General features: G+C 43.0%; 2 protein-coding genes across 2 annotated transcripts in view; one reads left to right on the forward strand and one right to left on the reverse strand.

Moving 5' to 3' along the window:
• PLPPR4 (phospholipid phosphatase related 4) overlaps nt 1-2,178 on the reverse strand; it is a 53,978-nt gene extending 51,800 nt beyond the window's left edge. The window contains exon 1 of the mRNA XM_030573000.1: nt 1,564-2,178. Coding sequence (XP_030428860.1) covers nt 1,564-1,641 — 78 coding nt within the window. The 5' untranslated portion in view covers nt 1,642-2,178. The remainder of the gene's footprint in view (nt 1-1,563) is intronic.
• Nucleotides 1-21,285, forward strand: part of PLPPR5 (phospholipid phosphatase related 5) — a 156,155-nt gene that overhangs the window by 4,035 nt on the left and 130,835 nt on the right. The window lies entirely within an intron of this gene.

Raw genomic sequence — 21,285 nt, forward strand, 5'->3', positions numbered from 1 at the left:
CACGGGAGCCAAGCAGCAGTGGGACATTGGAGGCTGGAAAGCTAATTCCTGAGATGATCAGCAGGAGGTGCCCCACCATTGCACCTGTCCAATATTATTTTTAATATGCTTCATCTCCCTTGTCCTAGGCAACTAATAGGGAACTTAGGTGGAAGAGAGACAGCCTGCTACCACTTACAAGCCCCTCTCACACTGTATTCTCCTATCTCCCAGTATATTTAAGCAAGATTTTTAATTTCACCATTCAGACTAAAAATTATATTTAGCTCTTACACAGACCTCCTGTTTTTAACATTCAAAGTTCTTTCAGTGCATTATCATCAGCACACCCCATGAGGCAAGTACCACCATCCTTGTGTTACAGATGGGGAAACTAAGGCACAGAGGTGGAGTGACTCAGTAACTGCCCTACTGTTAGGGCAGATGCAAGCTGTGTTCGCTTACTATTCGGTTAACAAACACAGAAATGACAAACTCATTTCCTGAAGCTGAAACCATGTTTACTCTTGTACTTACTAGTGAATGGAGTGCTGTGAAAAGAGGCTAAAATCCTCTAAGCAATACACCAGTTCTGGAGCAGTGAGTGCCTGTGGAAGTGTAACTTCACCTGACATCAACAGAGGAGCCACGATGTGTTTCAATCTTTCATTACAAAATCTATTGAGAAACTTTCACTGTTTCAAAATACAAAGCGCGTGTCATTACCTAGCTGACTCTTACAGTCCAGGCACGTTACTGGGCCTGATAAAAACACAATACTGATTATTAAAAACTTTAAACTATATTCATTTTTTAAACATTCCTTCTACGGCATGACTTTTCTTTCCTGGACATAATACATGCAATGCCTGTTTGCATATAACCTCCTCTCTGAAACATGTCTTCCTGTTAAGATGATCCTGTGTCTGTGACATAGTTTCATTTAGCTGCCAGTCCATTAGCAAAATGACATTCTCAGAAATAATTCCCATAAAAGCACCACTCTGTATTTTGAAAGGAAGAGTTTAATCTCAAACCGGCTCTTCAGAATACTGATGGATATCTGGTACTGATTTTATTATGCAAAGCATCACCTACATATTTTACATGAAATGGTTCTGAAAGATTATCAAAATGAACTCCCTCTTTCTCGAGATGTAAAGAACATCCCTCCCCCCCGCCCCACCGTGGATTACAGCTCAGCTGATGTAGACCCATTTTCAGAACCAGACGTGAACTCCATGCAAATATATTATAGGCAAAGCTTAATTTTACCCCTGCTGAAATCCACAGCCACATACGAATCAGACCCAGAACACAGACACAGGCTGACACAACACACACTCATAAAGGAATGAGACAAACTGCCATACTCTCACATGCACAATACACAAATAGACCAGCGTGTACAGCTCTCTGTATTGCTAGTCTCTACATATTCGCCTAGGCAATGAGGAAGGCACTAACCGGAGCAGACGCCAGTGAAAGAAGCATGCTGTCAGAGAACAAAGTTGTCCTAAAATGCCTCTAACGATCTGCGTTATGCTAAAGCTGAAAGGACACAAGCTCAGGTTCTTCACTCACCTCCACAAAATAAAAGCAGGGCAATAGAGTGACGCTGTCCTTGGTCACTTTGCCTTTTTGCCTTTCCTTTGCAGACATGCTGGCTAAGGGGCTGGGCTCTTCTTTTAGGGATGGGGATGAGTGCTTCGAAGCAGGCTTCCTCTCCTCCCGCTTGTGTGGCTGTCACATGCCCCAGAGGCACCTCTGGAGAGCACAGCGTGAAGCTTCCCCCTTTGCAGCAATCCCCTGTGCCACACGCAGGCAGCCCAAAGCCTCTTCTCTGCGGGAGATCTCCTTCCTTCCTTCCCCAAAGCTGCTGCAATGGCTTCCACCCCCAGCACAGAGCCCTGGCTTCTCTGCCCGAGGAGGATTCGCTGCACTTACAGTCCTGAAGCTTCGTACAATATTCATGGGCTTGACGTCAAGAAACCTACTCCAGGGAAAAGGAAGGGGCCCCATTATCCTACAGGAGGAGGGGAGCGTGCTCCAGCCACCTTAACCCTTTCCCGCCTGGATCTATTGGTTTTGAGTATTCAGAATGGGTGGGGAAAACAGGTGGGCAGCAAAGCTGGGATCACGGGGAAGATGGGCAGGAAGGATGTAAAGTGGTAGGAGTTAGATGCAGCAGCTGGGAGGCAAGTGAGCCCTAAGATTCCTGGGGAGCACAAGGGGAAGGTATGTAGGAAGCTCTGAAAAGGGAATGGCCAAGTGCAGAAGGTGACTGTTGCTCCATGCCCGCCCCCCGCCCCCCCAGTGGGACATCGGGTAGCAATGATTCCCCACCTCCTCCATTGCTGGGACAAAAGTAGCTGCAGCAGGCCCCTCCTCACATGCAGGCAGGGCCGGCCTTAGGATTTATGGTGCCCTAGGCGAGATTATTAAACTGGTGCCCCTGTGCCTTATCTGCTCTTAGCAACACAAACATAAGCTTATAGTATTGGAAAACTTGCCACATTCACATTATTAAAACCAGTTAAACTTAATTAAGCACACTGTAATGCTGATGGACTAGCACTAAAGAAGCAAGCAGCACTATAGAAAAAATTCTGATATGACAGAATGATGCAAATAATATATATTTTTTAATTTATCAAAATTTTATTGGAAATTTATATGAAGAGGTATTGAAACAAAGATTTGTTTTTAATTAAAAGCAATCTTTCTGGCTATTTTGGCTGCAAAATCAGTAATAATGTCATCGTATGACAAAGACAAAGTCGTGTCTTGTTCGATCGCAAGAACGCAAGACCAGTCAAGCATTCCTGACTCATTGTAGAGCGGAGATAGTTTTTAATGAGCTTTAGTTTTGAGAAACTCCGTTCTCCTGATGCTACTGTTACAGGAATTGTCAGTAGAATACGAGTGGCAATATACACATTAGGATATATGTCAACAAGTTTGCGGGTATGAATAAACTGTACAATGTCCATCACCGATTTTGCATGTGGCAACATTGATGACAGTGTACTCAATTCTTCGTACAGTTCAAGTCCATTAAAATCAAAACTATCACCCTGCTTCAGGAGGCTCTCTAGGTTCTTGCACTTTGTCATTAGTTGCTCTTGTTTTCCTATTTCGTTGAATTTAGTTATGTCATACAAAAATCCAAACTGTTCATGGTGTACTTGCAAGGTATTAAACCTTTCATCAACAGCAGATACTGCTTTATCCATCACAACATTAAAAAATTCAACCTCAAATTTCTTTTCTGGATCATCTATGGGCATGATCTGCTGTACAGATTCTTCACAAAGAAGTGTCCCTGGCCTTTTAAACTCATATTAACTATGTATTTACTTTATGAAAGTTGGAGAAAACATTGTGAAAACGTAAAACATTGGCTGCCCAACTTCTGGGCTGGCAAAAGTTATACTGACTCACAAGGGAAAAAAAAGAGCAGGAGAATCTTAGTACAACATATGGTCACTCTATACCAGGGGTCGGCAACCTTTCAAAAGTGGTGTGCCAAGTTCACTGTAATTTAAGGTTTCTTGTGCCAGTAATACATTTTAATGTTTGTAGAAGGTTTCTCTCTATGTCTATATTATATAAATAACTATTGTTATTATCTGAGGTCTTGGCCACCGTTCCTGCTCAGGCCACTGCCAGCTGAGTAAATGAAACCCCAAACCGGCAACGGGCTGGTGGCTGGAACCCTAGACAAGGATCCCAGGCCCTGCTCAGCCCGCTGCTGGTCTGGGGTTCTGACCACCAACTCCTGCCAGCCAGGATCCCGGCCGCCAACCCCCCCTCAGCCCGCTACCAGCCTGGGATTCTGCTCACCCAGGCTGGCAGGAGGCAGAGGGGGGCTGGCGGCTGAGCTCCTGACTGGCAAGGGGCCGGCAGCCAGAGTAGCAGTAGGCTGAGTGCTGCTGGCATCCCAGACTGGCAGCAGACTGAGCCACTCAACCCCCCACCGGCCCTGCTCAGCCCGCCACCAGCCCACTCAGCCCACCACCAGCCCACTCAGCCCGCTGCCGGCTGAGTGAATGGAACCCCAGGCTGACAGCAGGTTAAGTGGTTCAACTGGCCTGCTCAGCCCACTGCCAGCCTGGGGTTCCTTGGGGGTCCCCAGGCCAGCAGCAGGTGCTGAGTGGGGCCGATGGCTGGTATCCCAGCTGGCAATAGGGCAGCAGCCGGAACCCCAGAGCAGTGATGGGCTGAGCCGCTCAGCCTGCTGCTGCATACCATCAAAAATCAGCTCACCTGCCACCTTTGACATGTGTGCCGTAGGTTGCCGAACCCTGTTTTATACACTAGTAAGGAGATGAGCATATTACAGTTGTTGGAGGGCTCTTATCAGGAGTAACAGGCTATAGGAAAGTCAGTCAACATTTTTTGTTTCTCTGATGAAAACTGACCCACTCCCTGTCTCAAACCAAACCTGTCACTAATAATTGTCAACAACTTAATTTTCTGTTTTTGGCTAAGATATTGATTTTTAAAAAAAAATATTGAAATTGGATTCAGGATTGTTAGCAAGAATTTTTGGCAAACAAAGTTGTTAAATGACAATCTAAATGGCAACACATTACTGCTTTCATGCTTGGCTCACCCCCTAGCCTGCTGGTCCAACAGCTGCAGTAGAGGAGGAGATAGGTGGAAAACTGCAGGACCCCAAAATCCACCTCTTGGGGTGCAGAGTGGCAACAGCAGCAGCAAACCCTCAGGTCCAATCACACACCAATGGGCACCGCCGCCAGCCCAACAGACCATGGTGAAGTTAGCACAGCATCTGATCTCAGGGACGGGGCACCCATGGAGCCACAGCAGCTCATCCTGCCATGTGCAGCTCCCCCCGGGTGAGATGGATCGCTGACAGCTGCCAGCCTGGGAGAGAGGCGTTCCCCAGCTAGGGTGGCCAGATCCAGATGTCCTGATTTTATAGGGCCAGTCCCGATATTTGGGGCTTTGTCTTATATAGGCACCAATTACCCCCACCTAGAGTGACCAGACAGAAAGTGTGTAAAATCAGGACAGGGATGGGTGGGGGTGGGGAGATAAAAGGAGCCTATATAAGAAAAAGACCCCAAAATTGGGACTGTCCCTATAAAATAGGGATATCTGCTCACCCTACCCCAATCCCCTATCCTGATTTTTCACACATCTGGCTAATCCTAACCCAGCCCTGTGTGACATTCCAATTCTGGCTGCCTGCAGAGGAAGTGAGTTACTTTCACTTTCATTCCTCAGCAGGGAGCCAGCCAGCCTCCCCTCCCCCCCAGCACCTCACTCAACCCAGCCCTGACGGAGGGGAGGGAGGAGGGAGAGAGGGGTGCCACAGAGCCTGCCTCGCCTCACCTCAGCTGGGGGGAAAGAGTCACACTCACAGGTGAGCTCCTTTCCCAATCCCGACCCCCTCCCCTTCCCAGAGACCCCAGCAGCCAATCCCATTCCTCAGACTGTGCTGCATTCGGCTCTCTCTAGGACCCAGCAGCCCTGCTTCTACACTGTCTGGGCTGCCTGCAGAGTGGTGCCCCCAGGGAGAGTGAGGCCCTACGCGGCTGCCTATTCTGCTTATGCCTAAGGACGGCCCTGCATGCAGGGTGTGGTGGCCTGGTGGGGAAGGCAGGAGTAATGTGAAGGTGAGTCCAGTGGTTCCTCCTCCTCCTGCCCCCTCAGCACATGGGAAAGAGGAGGCTGCAGTGGTGGGTAACCAGCAGGTGGCAGATATGCACATCATTGGCTAGGGAGATCTGTGTGCTTATTGTACAGGTGTGCCTAAGGCTGAAGGAGAGAGCTGAGAAGGACCTGCAGAGCTAGCTAGCTTTTCAAGAATAAGATCCAAAGTTGCAGTGCTCCAGAAGCATTACAATGGGGGAATTTTCAAGTGTCTGGGGCTACTTTGACAAGGTAACTGGTTTGGTCGATAGAGGGAATGTGATGGGCATAAATATACCTGGACTTTAGCAAGGCTTTTGACACAGTCGCACATGACATTCTGTAAGTAAGCTGCAGAAATGCAGGCTTAGTAGATTGCCATTAAGTGGATGCATACTAATAAGGAAGCATATGATATAATACTTGGTTGGCTGCCTGAGTGATCTTGCCTTTTTGGATGGACAATGAGCACTGTTGAGTCTGAGTGTCCCTGCTGGATGGAGGAAAAGGCACTGCACATAACAGCTTGTGTCTGTTTCCCACCTTGAAAATATGAAGAGAGCCTCAAGGCATGTAGTGCACTATGACAAGAGACTAGTATGTTAGGCAATTTTTGGAGGTGAAGATGGTAGCAGTAGTGGGCCAAATATCTTGGAGCATCCCACATGTCAGCGAATCTTTTAGAGAAGACGACTGGCTATCTTGGTGGATACATGCTGTAGGACTTGGGGAACACCAGAAGCACTCAGGCAATGGTTACAAGATGGATGTGATAGGAGGAATCACTTTTAAATATCAAAAGAAGCTAGCTCACAAAACTTCCTTGGTGAGACCAGGGTACGTCATCACATAGAAGAGAAGATGACCTCTGGCGTGGCCATGTTTATTTTGATCAATTTGGGATGGTTACACACAGCAAAATATTTCAAGAGTGGCAACGTACTGCACATGAGGTCACCCTAGCTAGTAAGAGCAGCAGTTTTTAGTATACAGAGCTAGAATTAAAGTTTGTGAATTAAAAAGATAGAAATCAACATCAGTATTTAGCAGCAAAACTTTGGACTCCAGACAGCAAATGTGCACATACATGCACTGAGAAATCTGAAAGCTATGCCTCAAGGCCTGGTGAGAGACAATGGAGAGAATAGACACAAATTCCTCAGGTTTGGGGGAATCTTTCTGTAAAGCATAACGGTGTCCTGGCACTGAGTATGTTAGTCACATAATATATTCCCGAGAGCCCACTTTTTTCAGTTCAACTTGCCATTAAGGGCTCAATCCTGCCTTCAGTTACAACCAAGTGGAGTTACACCACTGTAACTGAGCACATAATTGAGCCGTTAAAATCTGTATGCAACAATGACACACACTCACTGAAGGATCTTGTGCAATTTCTACCAATATCTCGAAAGGAGCTGAGTTACCATGAGCAATTGTTTCCATGGTGAAGCATGTTATTTTGGAATAATTTTTATTGGTCAAACCTTGCAGCCTTTCTCAGGCTAACTCCCATTGATATTAATGAGAGCTTTACCTGAGTAAGGACTACAGAAAAAACGTAGTATAGAACAAGTTCTTATTTTGTAATGCCCCTGAGCTGGAACCCAGAATAGGGGTAGGCCTGGGTTCCTCTATTGGCTGGGCAGTGAATGGGAAGACTGCCTGAGCCTGTGTGTCAGGCTACATTTTGGTACCCTGGAGAGGGGAAACATAGATAGTGACCTGGCCAGAGGGCCAAGTTATGAAGAGAAGGCTGCAGTGCCTGGACAGGGGGAGAATGTGGCCACAGGCTGTGAGCAAGCAGATTATTCTGAAAAAGCCTCAGACCTGGAAGGAGCTAATCCCCAGAGTGGCCAGGAAGAGGACCACCTAGTGGTGAGTGGGCCCCTGTGATGGGGTGGCATATAGCTGCACCATCCCAGGAGCAGAAAGGGAGTGTGACTCAGGTAGTCAGTTTCTTCCCTACTCCTCCCTTATTTCTGGGGGAAATAATCTGCTCCTGGCCCTTACTCCTAACTAGTAGCAGTTTACTGCTTCTTCATGTGAGTTTAGCTATAATAGCAGTGCATTATGGGATGTGGTGCTAAGGCTCAATCCAGCTCTTTCTGACCACTCTCTTCTCACCTGCATGGAGGGGGCACAGAGGGTATACATGTGTGGCATTCCCCAGCACACCTGAAGTGGATGTGCAGAGAGGCTACATGATAGAGTGTGTTGCTTTTCCTTTATGCTACTGTGCAGCCATGGAGGACCAGTCTACAATCTGACTCGAAATAAAACTTTTTCAGAGCTGGGACAGGGTTGAGTGAGCCCTGCTGACACAATGAAGCAGGTGACTCTTGATCTCAAGTGGGAGGCAGGTGTGGCCCTCTGGGATGAGGGCTGGGCAGTTTTTGAGGGGGAACTCTGGAAGTGGTAAAGCTGCTTGGAGAAGCTGTGAGCTGATCTCTGGTGTCTTATTCTTTATTCAGCTAAATGCTGGGAAAGGGAGTGGAGTGTGGCTTGTACAAAGAGTGAATACTGTTTGTGGAGAGACACCAACTCACAAGCAGTCAGGCATTTTAATTAAATCCACATGTTTGAGAAACTCTAGCTAAAAGTTGAGATCACGAACCAGTTAGTAGTTAATGGAGAAACTCCCCGATAGGGAAGTCCACTCACAGTAAGTGCTGCTCCATCAGTACTGCCAACCCCAAGTGTGGAAAAATCATGAGTAAGGCTCCAAAAACGTGAAATGGGCTTAAAAATCACAAGACTTCTTAAAAAGTAACAAATGTGGGCTTCATTTTGGTTTCTGGCCCATTAGGGCTCATGCAGGTCAAGTTTCCAAGCGTTTCTCCCCAACTGTGAGGGTTGGAAATATTGTATTTTTTTTTAAAATAAACTGAACATCTCACATAGCCAAGTGATTCCAGGAGTTGCAGCTTTAGGAAGTATGTCAAATATTGAGTCAAATGATAAAATCCTGTGAGCTGGCAAAAGAATAGCAACCAATCTCCAGGAATACCCCTCCTGGCTCTTGACAGTACACAATGACACCTTATGATGGCACAGAAAGAACAACGTGGGGAGTGCAGCATGTGGCAGCCAAATTATAGTTGCTTCCTACGCAGGTGCACTTGGAGCTCCATGCCGCTACTCTGGAACACCAATAGAAAGCAGCAGTAATTCAGCCCTGTGATGGGATGTACAGAAGAGAAGAGAGCAATTACCCCACCCACAGATGGGACTCAATGGCTGGTTAACAGCTGTGATATAGAGCAGGAGCCACCCTAGAGAAAATCTTTACAGCATCTGATGTGAGGGGAAGGGAGAAGCCACTGTAACCTTTGGGGTGCAATCCAGATCAGTGAGTGGCTGTGTTGCTCCTGCCCTGCAAGCTTGGGTGCCTTACAATGCCTTGCTGCAGTAGCTCCACCTAGGCCACTTACAAATAGTCTGCCAGCCTTCAAGTTGCACCCCTGAGTATCTGTGTGTAATTGTAGCCTGCCCCTCACACATGGGTTACTTTGGCTTTGACCACCCTTGATTGCTTCTGCAGGGTGATTGCAACACAATCCCAGTCTCAGCTCCCCCGGCCCCAAACATAAGTTCTGTACTGCCCAGTCCTCTTCTGCACAGTCCAAAGATACTAGCGCCATTGTCCCTTTAAGGGGATAGTACACAAGTTGCCACCTTAAATGGAGCTACCCAGACAATAATTTAAAACACTGCATTGGATCAAACAATAAAACAAGTTTATTAATAAAAGATGAGATTTTAAGTACATACAAATAATGAGGGATAAAAGTCAGAAATGGTTACAAGAAATAACACTTCCTAGTGCCTAATTTAACAAACTATACTTAAATCAAGACTAACACGGCTACCCTCTGATACTTTACCTAAATCAAGGTAATGTCCTTACCACATCCTTCAACAAAATGTTCAGGCCGCCTCCAAAGGTCAATGGCTGTTCCTTTTGTCATCTTAGGTGCAAAGAAATGGACAAGGAGAGAGAACTTGGGGTGTTTGCCCCTCTTTTTTATAGTTAGGCTCCCACTCATAAGTTATTCAGTTGAGCAGAAAGTCTGGTAGGAAAGCTGGATCATGCTGTTTTCTTTCACCTGTGTGTGTGGATATGAAGATTTTCTTTCTCTTCTTTTCATCTTGCTGTTTGACTGCTTACAGCAGTGGTCACCAACCGGTAGATCATGATCCTGCAAATGTAAACAAACTGTCTGGTGGCCTGCCAGCGGATTACCCTGACAGGCCGCAGGTTGCCCACCACTGGCATAGACTATCATCAGCAAACAGCATACATATGTTTCCTTCTGTATGTTCCTTATAAATGCTTATATACATACATCAGAGGGGTAGCCGTGTTAGTCTGTATCCCCAAAAACAACACGGAGTCTGGTGATATATATATACATAAGCTTTTGTGCATCTGAAAAAGTGAGGTTTTCTTACCCATGAAATATTATGCCCAAATAAATCTGTTAGTCTTTAAGGTGCTACTGGACTCCCTATTGTTTTTGTTTGTGCATTCACACACAGTATAGCTGCATGTAGAAGATCTGCATTAATGCTAACAGCTTTTGTGCCATGTTTCAAAGAGCTTTTGACTACAAAGCATCAGAGAAATATGCTCGACTCTAACAAAAGCACTTAATTAAGTTGATGAAAAAACTAAGTGCCATGAAACAGATTCGGGAAACAAAAGTCTTTGAGCTGGAGAATATCGCATCTCTCTGACTAGTCTATAGCAAGTAATAAAGAAAGGTGACTCCCATTGACTTCATTTGAAAAAAAATTTGAAAAAAATTTAAAACTCCCATACTGAGTCTTTAAAACTCATCCAGTGCCAAATCCTGGCCCCAGGCTATTTAGTCAAAGTAAACCAACTTTGTGAAAGAGCCTATGCAGATGCTGGAGGGAAAGTACCCTGAGGTTTAGTACCAGCTATAGAGTGGTGGCTGCTGTTTCATAGCCTGGGGAAGGATTCTTCCTATAATGGGTTGGATCACAGAGACCCACCGGAGCTGCCAACTGATGTGCCAAGACTACTTCTGCCCCTGCTTTCCCTGCCAGCTTAGGACTCCAGCACCCTCTCTTGTTGAGCCAGATATGCCAGTCTGCTCCAAGACAGACCCCGGGTCTGAACCACATGCCTCAAAGCTGCAGACTTAACTGAAAGCAACTTAGGAAGTGTTCCTGTCTTTAACACTCAGATGCCGAACTCTTAATGAGGTCCAAACCCCAAATAAATCCATTTTACTATGTATAAAACTTATGCAGAATAAACTCATAAATTTTTCACCCTCTATAACACTGATAGAGATGTATGCACAGCTTTTCTCCTGCCCCCTAGTATTAATACATATCTGGGTAAATTAATAAGTAAAAAGTGATTTTATGAAATACAGAAAGTAGGATTTAAGTGGTTCCAAGTAGTAATAAACAGAACAAAGTGAATTACGAAGCAGAATAAAATAAAACACATGAGTCTAAGCCTAGTACAATAATAAAACTGAATACAGATAAAATCTCACCCTCAGATGTTTCAATAAGTTTCTTTCACAGACTGGATGCTTACCTAGTCTGGGCACAATCCTTTCTCCTGGTACAGCACTTGTTCCAGTTCAGATAGTAGCTGGAGGATTTCTCATGATGGCCACCACCTTTGTTTTGTTCCACCCACTTATATATCTTTTGCGTAAGACAAGAATCCTTTGTCCCTCTGGGTTCCCACCCCTCCTTGTCAATGGAAAAACACCAGGTTAATGATGGATTCCAGTTCAGGTGACATGATCACATGTCACTGTAAGATCCCAAGCCTTCATTCCTCCCAGCCTGACTCACAGGAAGGCCTGCTTGCAAACAGAGCCATCCATAGTCAATTGTGCTGATTGATGGAAGCCATCAAGATTCCAAACCACCATTAATGGCCCACACTTTACATAATTACAATAGGCCCTCAGTTATATTTCATGTTTCTGGTTTCAGATACAAAAGTGATACATTTATACTAATAAGATGACCACACTCAGTAGATTATAAGCTTTGTAATGATACTTTACAAGAGACCTTTTGCATGAAGCATATTTTAGTTACATCATATTCACACTCATCAGCAAACTTTCATAAAATCATATAGAGTGCAATGTCACACTTCCCTCTGGCCACCCCATAACTCCCCTGCGCAAAAGCCACTTGCTTGGGCTGCATGCAGGGTCCATGATTAGCCCTTTAGCATCAATATGTAGTTTTGTTTGGTGTGGGTTTTTTTCTTTTTGTACTAAGCTTAGAAAAGATGATCTGATTAAAACAATAATCCTCACATGAAGAGAGAGCGACATATAGGAGTTAGGGTTCCCTGTGAATTGACAGCTGTTTTTTTGCTCTGTTTTGCTTATCATGTCAGAACTATTGTGCGTGTGTGTGTGTGTGTGTGTGTGTGTGTGAGAGAGAGAGAGAGAGAGAGAGAGAGAGAGAGAGAGAGAGTGTGTGTGCAAGGACTGAAGAATTGTACCCTTGCAATCACTATAATTTTCTGGAAAAAATTAGACCATTAACAATTTAATTTGAGAAACTTAATTCTACACTCATTGCCATGAGAATAATTAAGTTATGAATTAGCATAATAGAAATACCCTCACAGGGCTAAATATCTAGTTATCCCTTTTCCTTCTAATAACAAATGTAAAATGTCTTAAAATTAATTTTGCCAAATATGGTGCTGTTGAAATGGTTGCAGTATCAGAAGTCTACAATGTGTATAATGTGTATTATATATGAAATATAATATATAAAATAATTGCAAATCCGTGTATATATGCATAGGTGCATAGACACTGATTTGCAGTTGATGAAGGTTACTTAGGATAAAATGCTGTATTTTTATTTCTGCCTGTAATACAAATAAATATGTACGATTTGCCTATTTTGTGCTGAGGAAAATCTCTCTGAAAGCCCAAATGGGATAGAAGACAAGCTCTACAGATATAAAATTAGACAAATTTCCAGGCAAATTCAAGCATCTCAACAGCACTCAAGTAATTCAGCTTTAATAAATTTAATAATTTTGTAAAGTTATAAATGTTTTAATTTAGTAATATAAACTGACAATGTACTCCCCCCCCTTTTTTTTGGAAGGTCAAAATAGCTGTCTGAATGGATTATAGTCCTTTTGATTAGTGTTTTATCCACAAATTCCTCAATGATTTACTAGTTCAGACTGGCATGAAATCTATGTATCATTTGTTCCATAACTAAAGTTTAGCGGCTTAAGTATTTTAATGCCCCAGGAACTCCGAGTAAATCAATTTTCCCAAAGTCACTGTGGTCTTATGATTTAAAGAAAATGGAGAGCCACATTAATTTAATCTGACTCACCATTTCTCAACCTGCTAGTGAGGGTCAAAATTATTTTGACTTCTTAGAGCAAAATTAATCTCTGAGTTGTGTGCAGGAAAGATGGGTCATGGGGCACTTTCTGCTGCCCCTTACATGTGGTAGATCCAGACAAGGCAGGATAAGAATCTAGGGCCTGATCCAGTTTCCATTAGAGAGTAAAAACTTCTGACTTCAGTGGGAATTAGACTGAACACCAAAGATGCTCAATTGTGTGCTAATGCACCCAGTAGTGTTCCATGGCCCCTCATGAAACTGACTGTAGACAAAGTGCTGCCAAATGTACAAAGTAAACAAACTGGAAATAAAAGAGAGATACTGGTTTGCTAAATATTTTTTTTCCTTGCTCAGTTACAGGAATCTTACTAGCCATCTTTATATGTACAATTGTCACAAGAAGAAATGTGATTTTTTCAAATTGCTGGTGTCCCTTTAATTTAATAGTTTTCCATTGTTTTCACTGGAACTGGGTCAGGCCTGGTATGTTAAATTTTTTTATTTCCTTTACTGATGACAGAGGGTACCACTGAAAACCTGTTCAGAAGTCAGCTCACCTTGGCAATCTGATGAGTGCCAAGATCAGCTGCAAAGAAACTGACTCAATCCTGTGAGGTGCTGAGCTCTTTTATCTCAATGGAATTTGAGGGTAATAATCAACTTGGGGTCATATAAAAGAGATCAGACAAAATATATAAAAGTTGGTGGGAGGTCATGGGTTCTTTGCTCATCAATGATGGTGCCCCAACAACCAATGTGGTTATGGGAGTGGTGGTGGTGATGATGATGAACAATCAGTTAATTGTCTCCACCTCGACAATTGTGTCAGTGCTTGAGTCTCCGCAAAGTCCATTCCTGTCCACTCTTTTATGTTGTCAATCCAGATCTTCTTCTGTCTACCTCTTCTTCTCTTCCCCCATACTGTCTCTTGGAGGATAATCTTGGATAGGCCAGATCTTGTTACATGGCTGTACCACTTCAGCTTGCGCTTCTTCATGGTCGTCAGGAGGTCTTCATATGACCCAGCGCATTGGGTGACATTGTGGACCTCTTCATTAGTGATGTGGTTGAAATAAGAGATGCCCAAGATTTTACAGCAGCATCTCTTCTCAACTACCAGCATTTTCCATTCAAGTTCTGCCATAAGGGTCCATGACTCGCACGCATACAGAAAAATGGAGATGACCAATGTATGCAGCCGTTTCAGTTTGGATTCCAGGAAGATGTTCTTATTCCTCCAAACTGGCTTTAGTTTTGCCACTGCTGCTGTTGTTTGTGCAGTTCTTGCCCAAATTTCTGCCTTGGATCCCTCATCAGTGATCCCCCCTAAATACTTGCACCATTTCACTGTCTCCAGCTCTTGTCCACTGACTGTGATATGTGAGCTGGTCCCATCACGTTTGTTTGTCATCAGCTTGGTTTTCTCTGCACTGATTTCCATGCCATATTTTGTGGAGGTTTCATCCAATCATTTAACAAGGTTGGCAAGTTTATCTTCACTACCTGCCAGGCCATCAATGTCATCAGCGAACCAAAGATTCAAGATTGTTCACCCCCCAATGCTGACTGTGCACATATGATCTTCTAGGACATCAGTCACTGTGCACTCCAAGTAGATGTTGAACAGTGTGAGTGAAAGGATGCAGCCTTGCCAGACTCCATCACTGGTGCGAAACTACTCTCCTATTCAGCCATTGATGAGAACTGCACTGCTGGCCTTGGCATACAGTGGTTTAATGGTAAGAATAAGTTTATGATCACCGTTGTACTTCTTCATGGTTGCCCAGAGAAGCACCTGATTGAAGTCAACAAAGACATGGTAGATGTCCTGCTGGTGTTGCAAGTACTTCTCACATAGAACACGAAGGTTGAAAATCTGTTCTGTGGTACTTCTTCCAGCACAAAAGCCAGCCTGTTCTTCAGTGACAATATCCTTCGATTATGGCTTCAATCTGTTCAATATGACTTTCAACCTCACTTTGCTGGGATGGCTGTTCATATGTGTATCGCACGCATACAGTACCAGCAAAGGAGGAAGTTGGGCATTAATAAAGAAACACTTGAATTGATTTGGAAGCCAAGCTGTGTAGCCCAATAACATTTGGCAACCACACAGGGAGTTCCTCCACTCTCAGGTGGGGCTTTATGAATTAGATGCTAAGATCCGCAAAGGGAGGAGAGCTTATTGCTATGCCTGGATAAAAGTAAAAGAAGAAAATGGCTTCCACAGGCAGGCAGATCTTTTTACTGAATAAGTCAGCTGTTGACTTACTACAGAGCAAGGAGCCCTGACCCTGTGCATTGCTCAAGGCTATGGATCATTACAGCTGAATAGAGCCCTTATTGACTTGCTTTGTGAAAACTGGTACTGAGATAAATATTAAACCAATTTCAGATAGGATAATTTTTTTTCCAAAAACAAAGAATTAAGTGCTATTAAAATACACAGCAATCAACTGGTTCTTTATATGAAAGATCATTTTTAGCAAAACCCAGTGCTTTATGTATTTTAAATCCCAAATTCATGTGCAGGCTATTTGATCCTAGATAATGTTGTCTAAAATCTATTTCTTTTCTGTGGGCAAATAGATTTCAACCTTCCTTGATTTTCAGAGGTATCCTTGTATTTCACTGAAAAGGCATTTTCTCGTGTTTTTTCTCATTCTATTTTCACTTGGGGCTCATGGCGGTGATCCGGGTCTTCGGTGGCATTTCAGTGGGCAGGGCCCTTCAGTCACTCCCTGTCTTTGGCAGCACTGAAAGGCCCCCCACCGCTGAAATGCCGCTGAAGACTCGGACCACCGCTGGGTGAGTACAAGCGCTGCATTTCCCCCGCTTTCCCTCAGGCCCCCTGAATCCTCTGGGCGGCCCTATTTAGAGCAGGGAATGTCAAATTTTGAAAAGTAAAAAATAAAACAAACTTAATTCCAAACCCGTTCAATCCAAACTATACAGCAGTCTGGCTTTCCTAGGTGATTTTTTTTCCAGATGTCAATTCTTGTTCATTGAGGGATTTATTTGTTGGGATTTAGAGGGCATTGAAGATAAAACATCAGTATCAACATTTACTTAGCATAATGTAATTCTCAAATTTCCTTTTTATTTGCCTTGCTATATTGAGTGCTTTCAAGCTACAAATCCTAATGATAAATGAACAGGAAATTGTGAAGCATGACAAATTATATTATCTAAAATGAAAAAAGAAAACATCTTTCAGTAGACAGGATATGTTTGACACTGCTTTCGATAGAAGTAAAATACTTTGAAGTATAATGTGTTCATTTAACTCTCTGGATAGTGTTGGGTTTTATCTAATAACTTTCTGTTTCCAATCTGTAAAGAGAACCTCCCCCACCCCTTTTTAAAAAAAATTAAGGGACATACTTATTAGTGCAACTCTAACAGGGCCTGATCCAAAGCCCTCTGAAGTCCTATCCATTCATTTTCATTGGGATCAGGTTTAAACAGACTGGCTTTTGGAGGTTCCAGTGCAGAACACAGTTTCCTGCTTAGGGGACAAGCAGGGTACATTGTGAACTAATAGGTGAACACTTTGTTTACTTCTAGGACACCTGATGAATATGTATGCAGATGAATATATTATCTTGGGGCCCAGATGGAAACTGTTTGACTCTTACCTATTATCAACCAGTTTATTGATATCACAAAACCTACTAGCACTTTAAAAAAAATGTCTCAGCATAATGACCAAATTAGAGGGAATAATAAAAGATTAAAAAATAATCCTCAAGTAGGGTACTGCATTAGGATGATGGGAGGAAACATTGTTTTCCCACATATCACAATGTGAAAATGCTCTAAAACTGATGAAAGTCAAAATTACTAACTGTTAGGAAGGCCATTATTCTTGGAACATCGCTAGAGTGGGGAACACAGCTTATTAATAATAATAATAATGTAAAAAAAATCTAGCTCCTATATAGTGCTTTTCATCAGTAGATCTGTGTCATACAAAGGGGGTTAGCATCATTGTCCCTACTTAAAAGAAGGCAACTTGAGTGTCCCAGGAATATGTGTAAAGAGTTCAAATGTATCTGTATAATCTAACAAGAAAATACCCTCCTGTTATTACTTGTTTCCATTCCTTCTCCTTTCCCTCCCTTCCTGGCTCTCCTCAAGCCTCTACATCATTCTCCTTCTCCTACTGCCAACAAATGGGGTTGATGGCTCTTGTTCATCTCCAAGCATTCTTGTCAAGTGAGCCTTCCACACTGATACCAACCTTCTTCATGCCTGTTTCAGGGTCTCAAATCTCCTTTTTCCAGGTCTTCCTTGTCTTTGTCCTGTGACTACTAGCTCTTATACTCTGTGGCCAACATATCCCACAGATCATCATCTCACTTTACCAGCCATTTGTCACATTAGTTTTTCTGTGATGGGGGCTACTTTGCATCATGGTTCATACTGTTTCATTACATAGTCTATCAGGTCTCATCTTACTTAGCATCCAACTGAGCATTCTCATTTTGGTACTGTGAAGTAGTTGTATTTCTCTCTTCCTTATTGGCCAGAACTCCAACCCATACATCGTGACTGGCCTAATCATGATCTTGTATGCTTTGCTCTTTAGTTTATTTGTCATATTCTTATCACAAAGAACCACAGTTCAACACTTAAACCAAGGTATATAAATTGTTATATAGACTTTAACTCTACACAATCTAGTTTTACTGGCTTCTCATTGTCCCTCTTTATGAAGCATCACAAATATTGTGTTTTTTATTGGCTGATTCTTAAGCCCTGTTCTTCTAATGCAGCCCACCATAGTTCTAGGTCTCTTTCCGGTTCATATTTATCTTTAAGGCACAACATAATAATCTGTGATAAGCATGCTCCATGGAGCCTCTTCCTTAATATCTGTGTCAAAATATCCATTTAAAATCACAAATAGGAATGGGTGTAAGGCTGATCCTTGATGTAGACCTACCCTCACAGTGAATGACTCACTGTAACTGCTGCTACTTCTCTCTATTGTTGTTATCCTCTGTACATGTTCATGATAGACTGAATATATGCCTCCAGCAGATTGTACAACCACAGGGCCCACATACTGATTCTCTAGGAACTTTATCATAAGCCTATTCTAAATCCATGAACATCAAGTGCAATTCCTTGCATTTCTCCCAGGACTTCTGCTCCTGCAATGTTCAGGCTGCAAACACTGCATCCATTGCTGACTTTGGCATAAACCTGAATCAGTTATCATTTCATTGGTGCTCCAGCTCATCCCAAAGTCTTTTCTCAATAACTCTTTCCAGACACTTTGTTATGTAACTTGATGAGTCAGTAATTACTACATTCTTGCCTATCTTCTTTATGCTTGAAATAGGGACTAGCATGCTCTTCCTTTGCTTGTTGGGCATTTTCCAGTATGGCAAATGAAGCTGAAAAACTTTGTCATTATCACTACTTCCTCATGCCTCAGTTGGTACATTGTCTGGTAGCACTGTCTGAGTCTCTACCATGGTGATCAGTCTTGAGATTGTTGCTTGCACGTAATTCCCTCAACAACTGCTTTGGATTTTCTACACTGACCAGTTTCTTGTAAAATTGCTGCCACCTCCTAAACATTTCACCATCTTCCACCAGTACTCTTGTGTTTTCATCTTTGACATACCTTACAGCTGCCCAGTTCTCTGTGCTCCTTTGCCTAATCATGGCTAATCTATATATTCCTTTTTCATCTTCTTCCGTTAGTAGCCCTGTGTATAAGGCTTTAAATGCCTTTTGCCATTTTTTTTGCCATCTCATAAATTTCCACTGCTGTTACTTTCTGCCATTGCTTTAAATCTTTCCTTCTTCTTTCCTTCCTCCTGCACATCACTGGACAACCACTACATCTCCTTGCCATCAAATTTCCCACCTTTCATTTGACCACAAGCACCATGTGCGCTTTCTGTAGTGTGTATGTCTGGATATTTGGTATCCCCCCACTCATTGGTATTGTGGTTGGTTTGGTCATTGTCCAACCTTCATAGAACCTCATCCTTAAATCTCACAGCTTCCACCACCTTATCCTTTGTTGAGAACTTGTCTTTTGTACTCCACTAGTGTTTTCACCAAATGTCCCCACTCTCATGCCTTTTCTTTCTCTCACTTTCCTTCATCCCTCTTTTCCACCTCATTTCCCATTCCCCTCCTCTCCACTCCCCTGTCCTGCCCCCATTATACCACCCTTTCTTCTTTCTCTTATCTTCCCCTGCACTTTCTTCCCCACTCACTCTCTCACCTCCGTCTCACTTTCCTTTCTCCCTCCCCATCACTCACTCTTGCTCCTCCTTACCTTCCTCCCTTTTCCTGATTTTCCCACCCCTTTTTGTTTCTTCTCCTTACTCTATTCCCCATTTCCCCCCCACTCCATCCTCTACTTCTCTTATCCCACATCTCCAAACTCCCATTCTTCTCTTTGCTCCATACTGGAACTGGATCCTGGCTTGGTCACTCCTGGTTACAGACAGACAACCCTGCTTAGAGCAATTAGTTAACTGAGACAGTAAAGAGAAACCAGGTGACCCAGTTCTGAAAGGTGAGGAATAATATAACAACTCCACCCCCACTTGAGACCAAGACTATGCTTGTCTTACTCCTTTAAATATTAACCATGTCATGGTTTTCACCTGCTAATGTAATATTGTTTTGCACTTTGCAAAGAGAGTGAAGCTGGAGGAGCTGTCCACGGTAGGGATTTTTGTTGTTGTTGCACCATTCTCTTTCTCTCTCTCTCTCTTTTTCTCTACAGGATCTGCAGTCTTAGTTCTCTAGGAAACCAACTTTACATACAGCCTGCCCCCTGCTAGCTTTTCTGGCCTAGTAACCTCCATTACAGGCTGGAGGGGGGTCAGAAGCTGAGTTGTAACCAGCTGGTAGAATCGATAATAACAAAACAAGGACACTGGAGGCACTAGGGCAGCACTAGATCGGTAGGTCAGCCACCTTTTTAGTGCAACAAGATAAGGAACGAGGCACAGGAGCGCTCTGTAGACTGCAGTATCTCTGTTATTCATTAGAGTTTCTAAGGAGGAATATGCAGTTTCTAAAAGGAGATAGAATTGCAGGTGGATTGCCAAGTATCCTGCTCCTTTAGCTATCTTGCCTACATGGAGAGTTATTAGATATGCAAATTTAACTGGGTTTGTGTCTGCATACAATCTATTTTAATCCAATTTTAATATTTCCAAGTGTTTGGGAAAATACCTTAACAGCAATTTCAGGTCATTGCTTTTGCGAATTACTAGTGTTTATTAAATAACTCATATGTAAGTATTTCCATTTTACTGACCCAGCCGTTAATTAAAAAAATATACATAAGATTATGCTGGATATCATCGAGTACAAAATGAAAGAGACATTGTCAAGCATAAAAGATCAAAATTACTTGTTTCCTTTTTCCCAACTGACTTTCTGTTTTTAAGGGACCTCATCAACCTTATAATCCTACTTCTGTCTAGAATATTTAGATTCTATTCTTAAAAATATGCCTGAAAGAGATTAGGAGAAAAAAAATTCAGTTCAGGCTTTGTGTGTAGTCAGCTTAATCTTTTCCAGTGAGTCAGTTTTTCCTGCTGTTTCTGTGGGTAACAGTGGAGAGAACATTTCTAAAAATAAGAAAATGTGATGGTAAAACTTCAAAAATGACAAGGTGACCAGAGGCAGGTGTTTTACCTTAAAGTATTTGGGAAGTTGATTAGACTTCAAATTAATGGTGTCTCCAAAATAAGGGCTGTACAGTATGAAATTCCCTCATTCTCACATCCAACCAAATATTAACTATACCCTTAGGACAGGAGGTATAGATGCAGATGCTTCCGCTGAGTACATTCTTGAGGTCAAGAAAGTATAAAAATTTTGTATTGAAAGTAAAAACACAGGCATCTTCTCTGTAGGAGGTGACGCAAGTGTGTGGGGGGGAAGGCGGGGCAGGGGAGGAAGAGAATATGACATGACACACACAAAGCCAATCTGAACAGTTCTGTGTTTATGATTATTTGAGCATCTATCTGAGAAGCTTGGCTTGTCACACTTCTCAAAATGAAGAGCATGGGGCTGGGAGGTAGATTCTTGACTTTTCCTCTTTCTGCCCCTGACTTGATGTCTGTTTTGGGGCATTACGTAATCTCTCTGTATTGTGGATTACCCATTTGTAAAATGGCGGATAAAAATACTTTCTTACCTCAAAGGTGTTTAGAGGCTTAGCTAATTACACTTGGTGACGCACTTTGAGATCCTCAG

Source organism: Gopherus evgoodei, chromosome 8 (assembly GCF_007399415.2).
Source record: "Gopherus evgoodei ecotype Sinaloan lineage chromosome 8, rGopEvg1_v1.p, whole genome shotgun sequence".
Classification (NCBI taxonomy): Eukaryota; Metazoa; Chordata; order Testudines; family Testudinidae; genus Gopherus; species Gopherus evgoodei.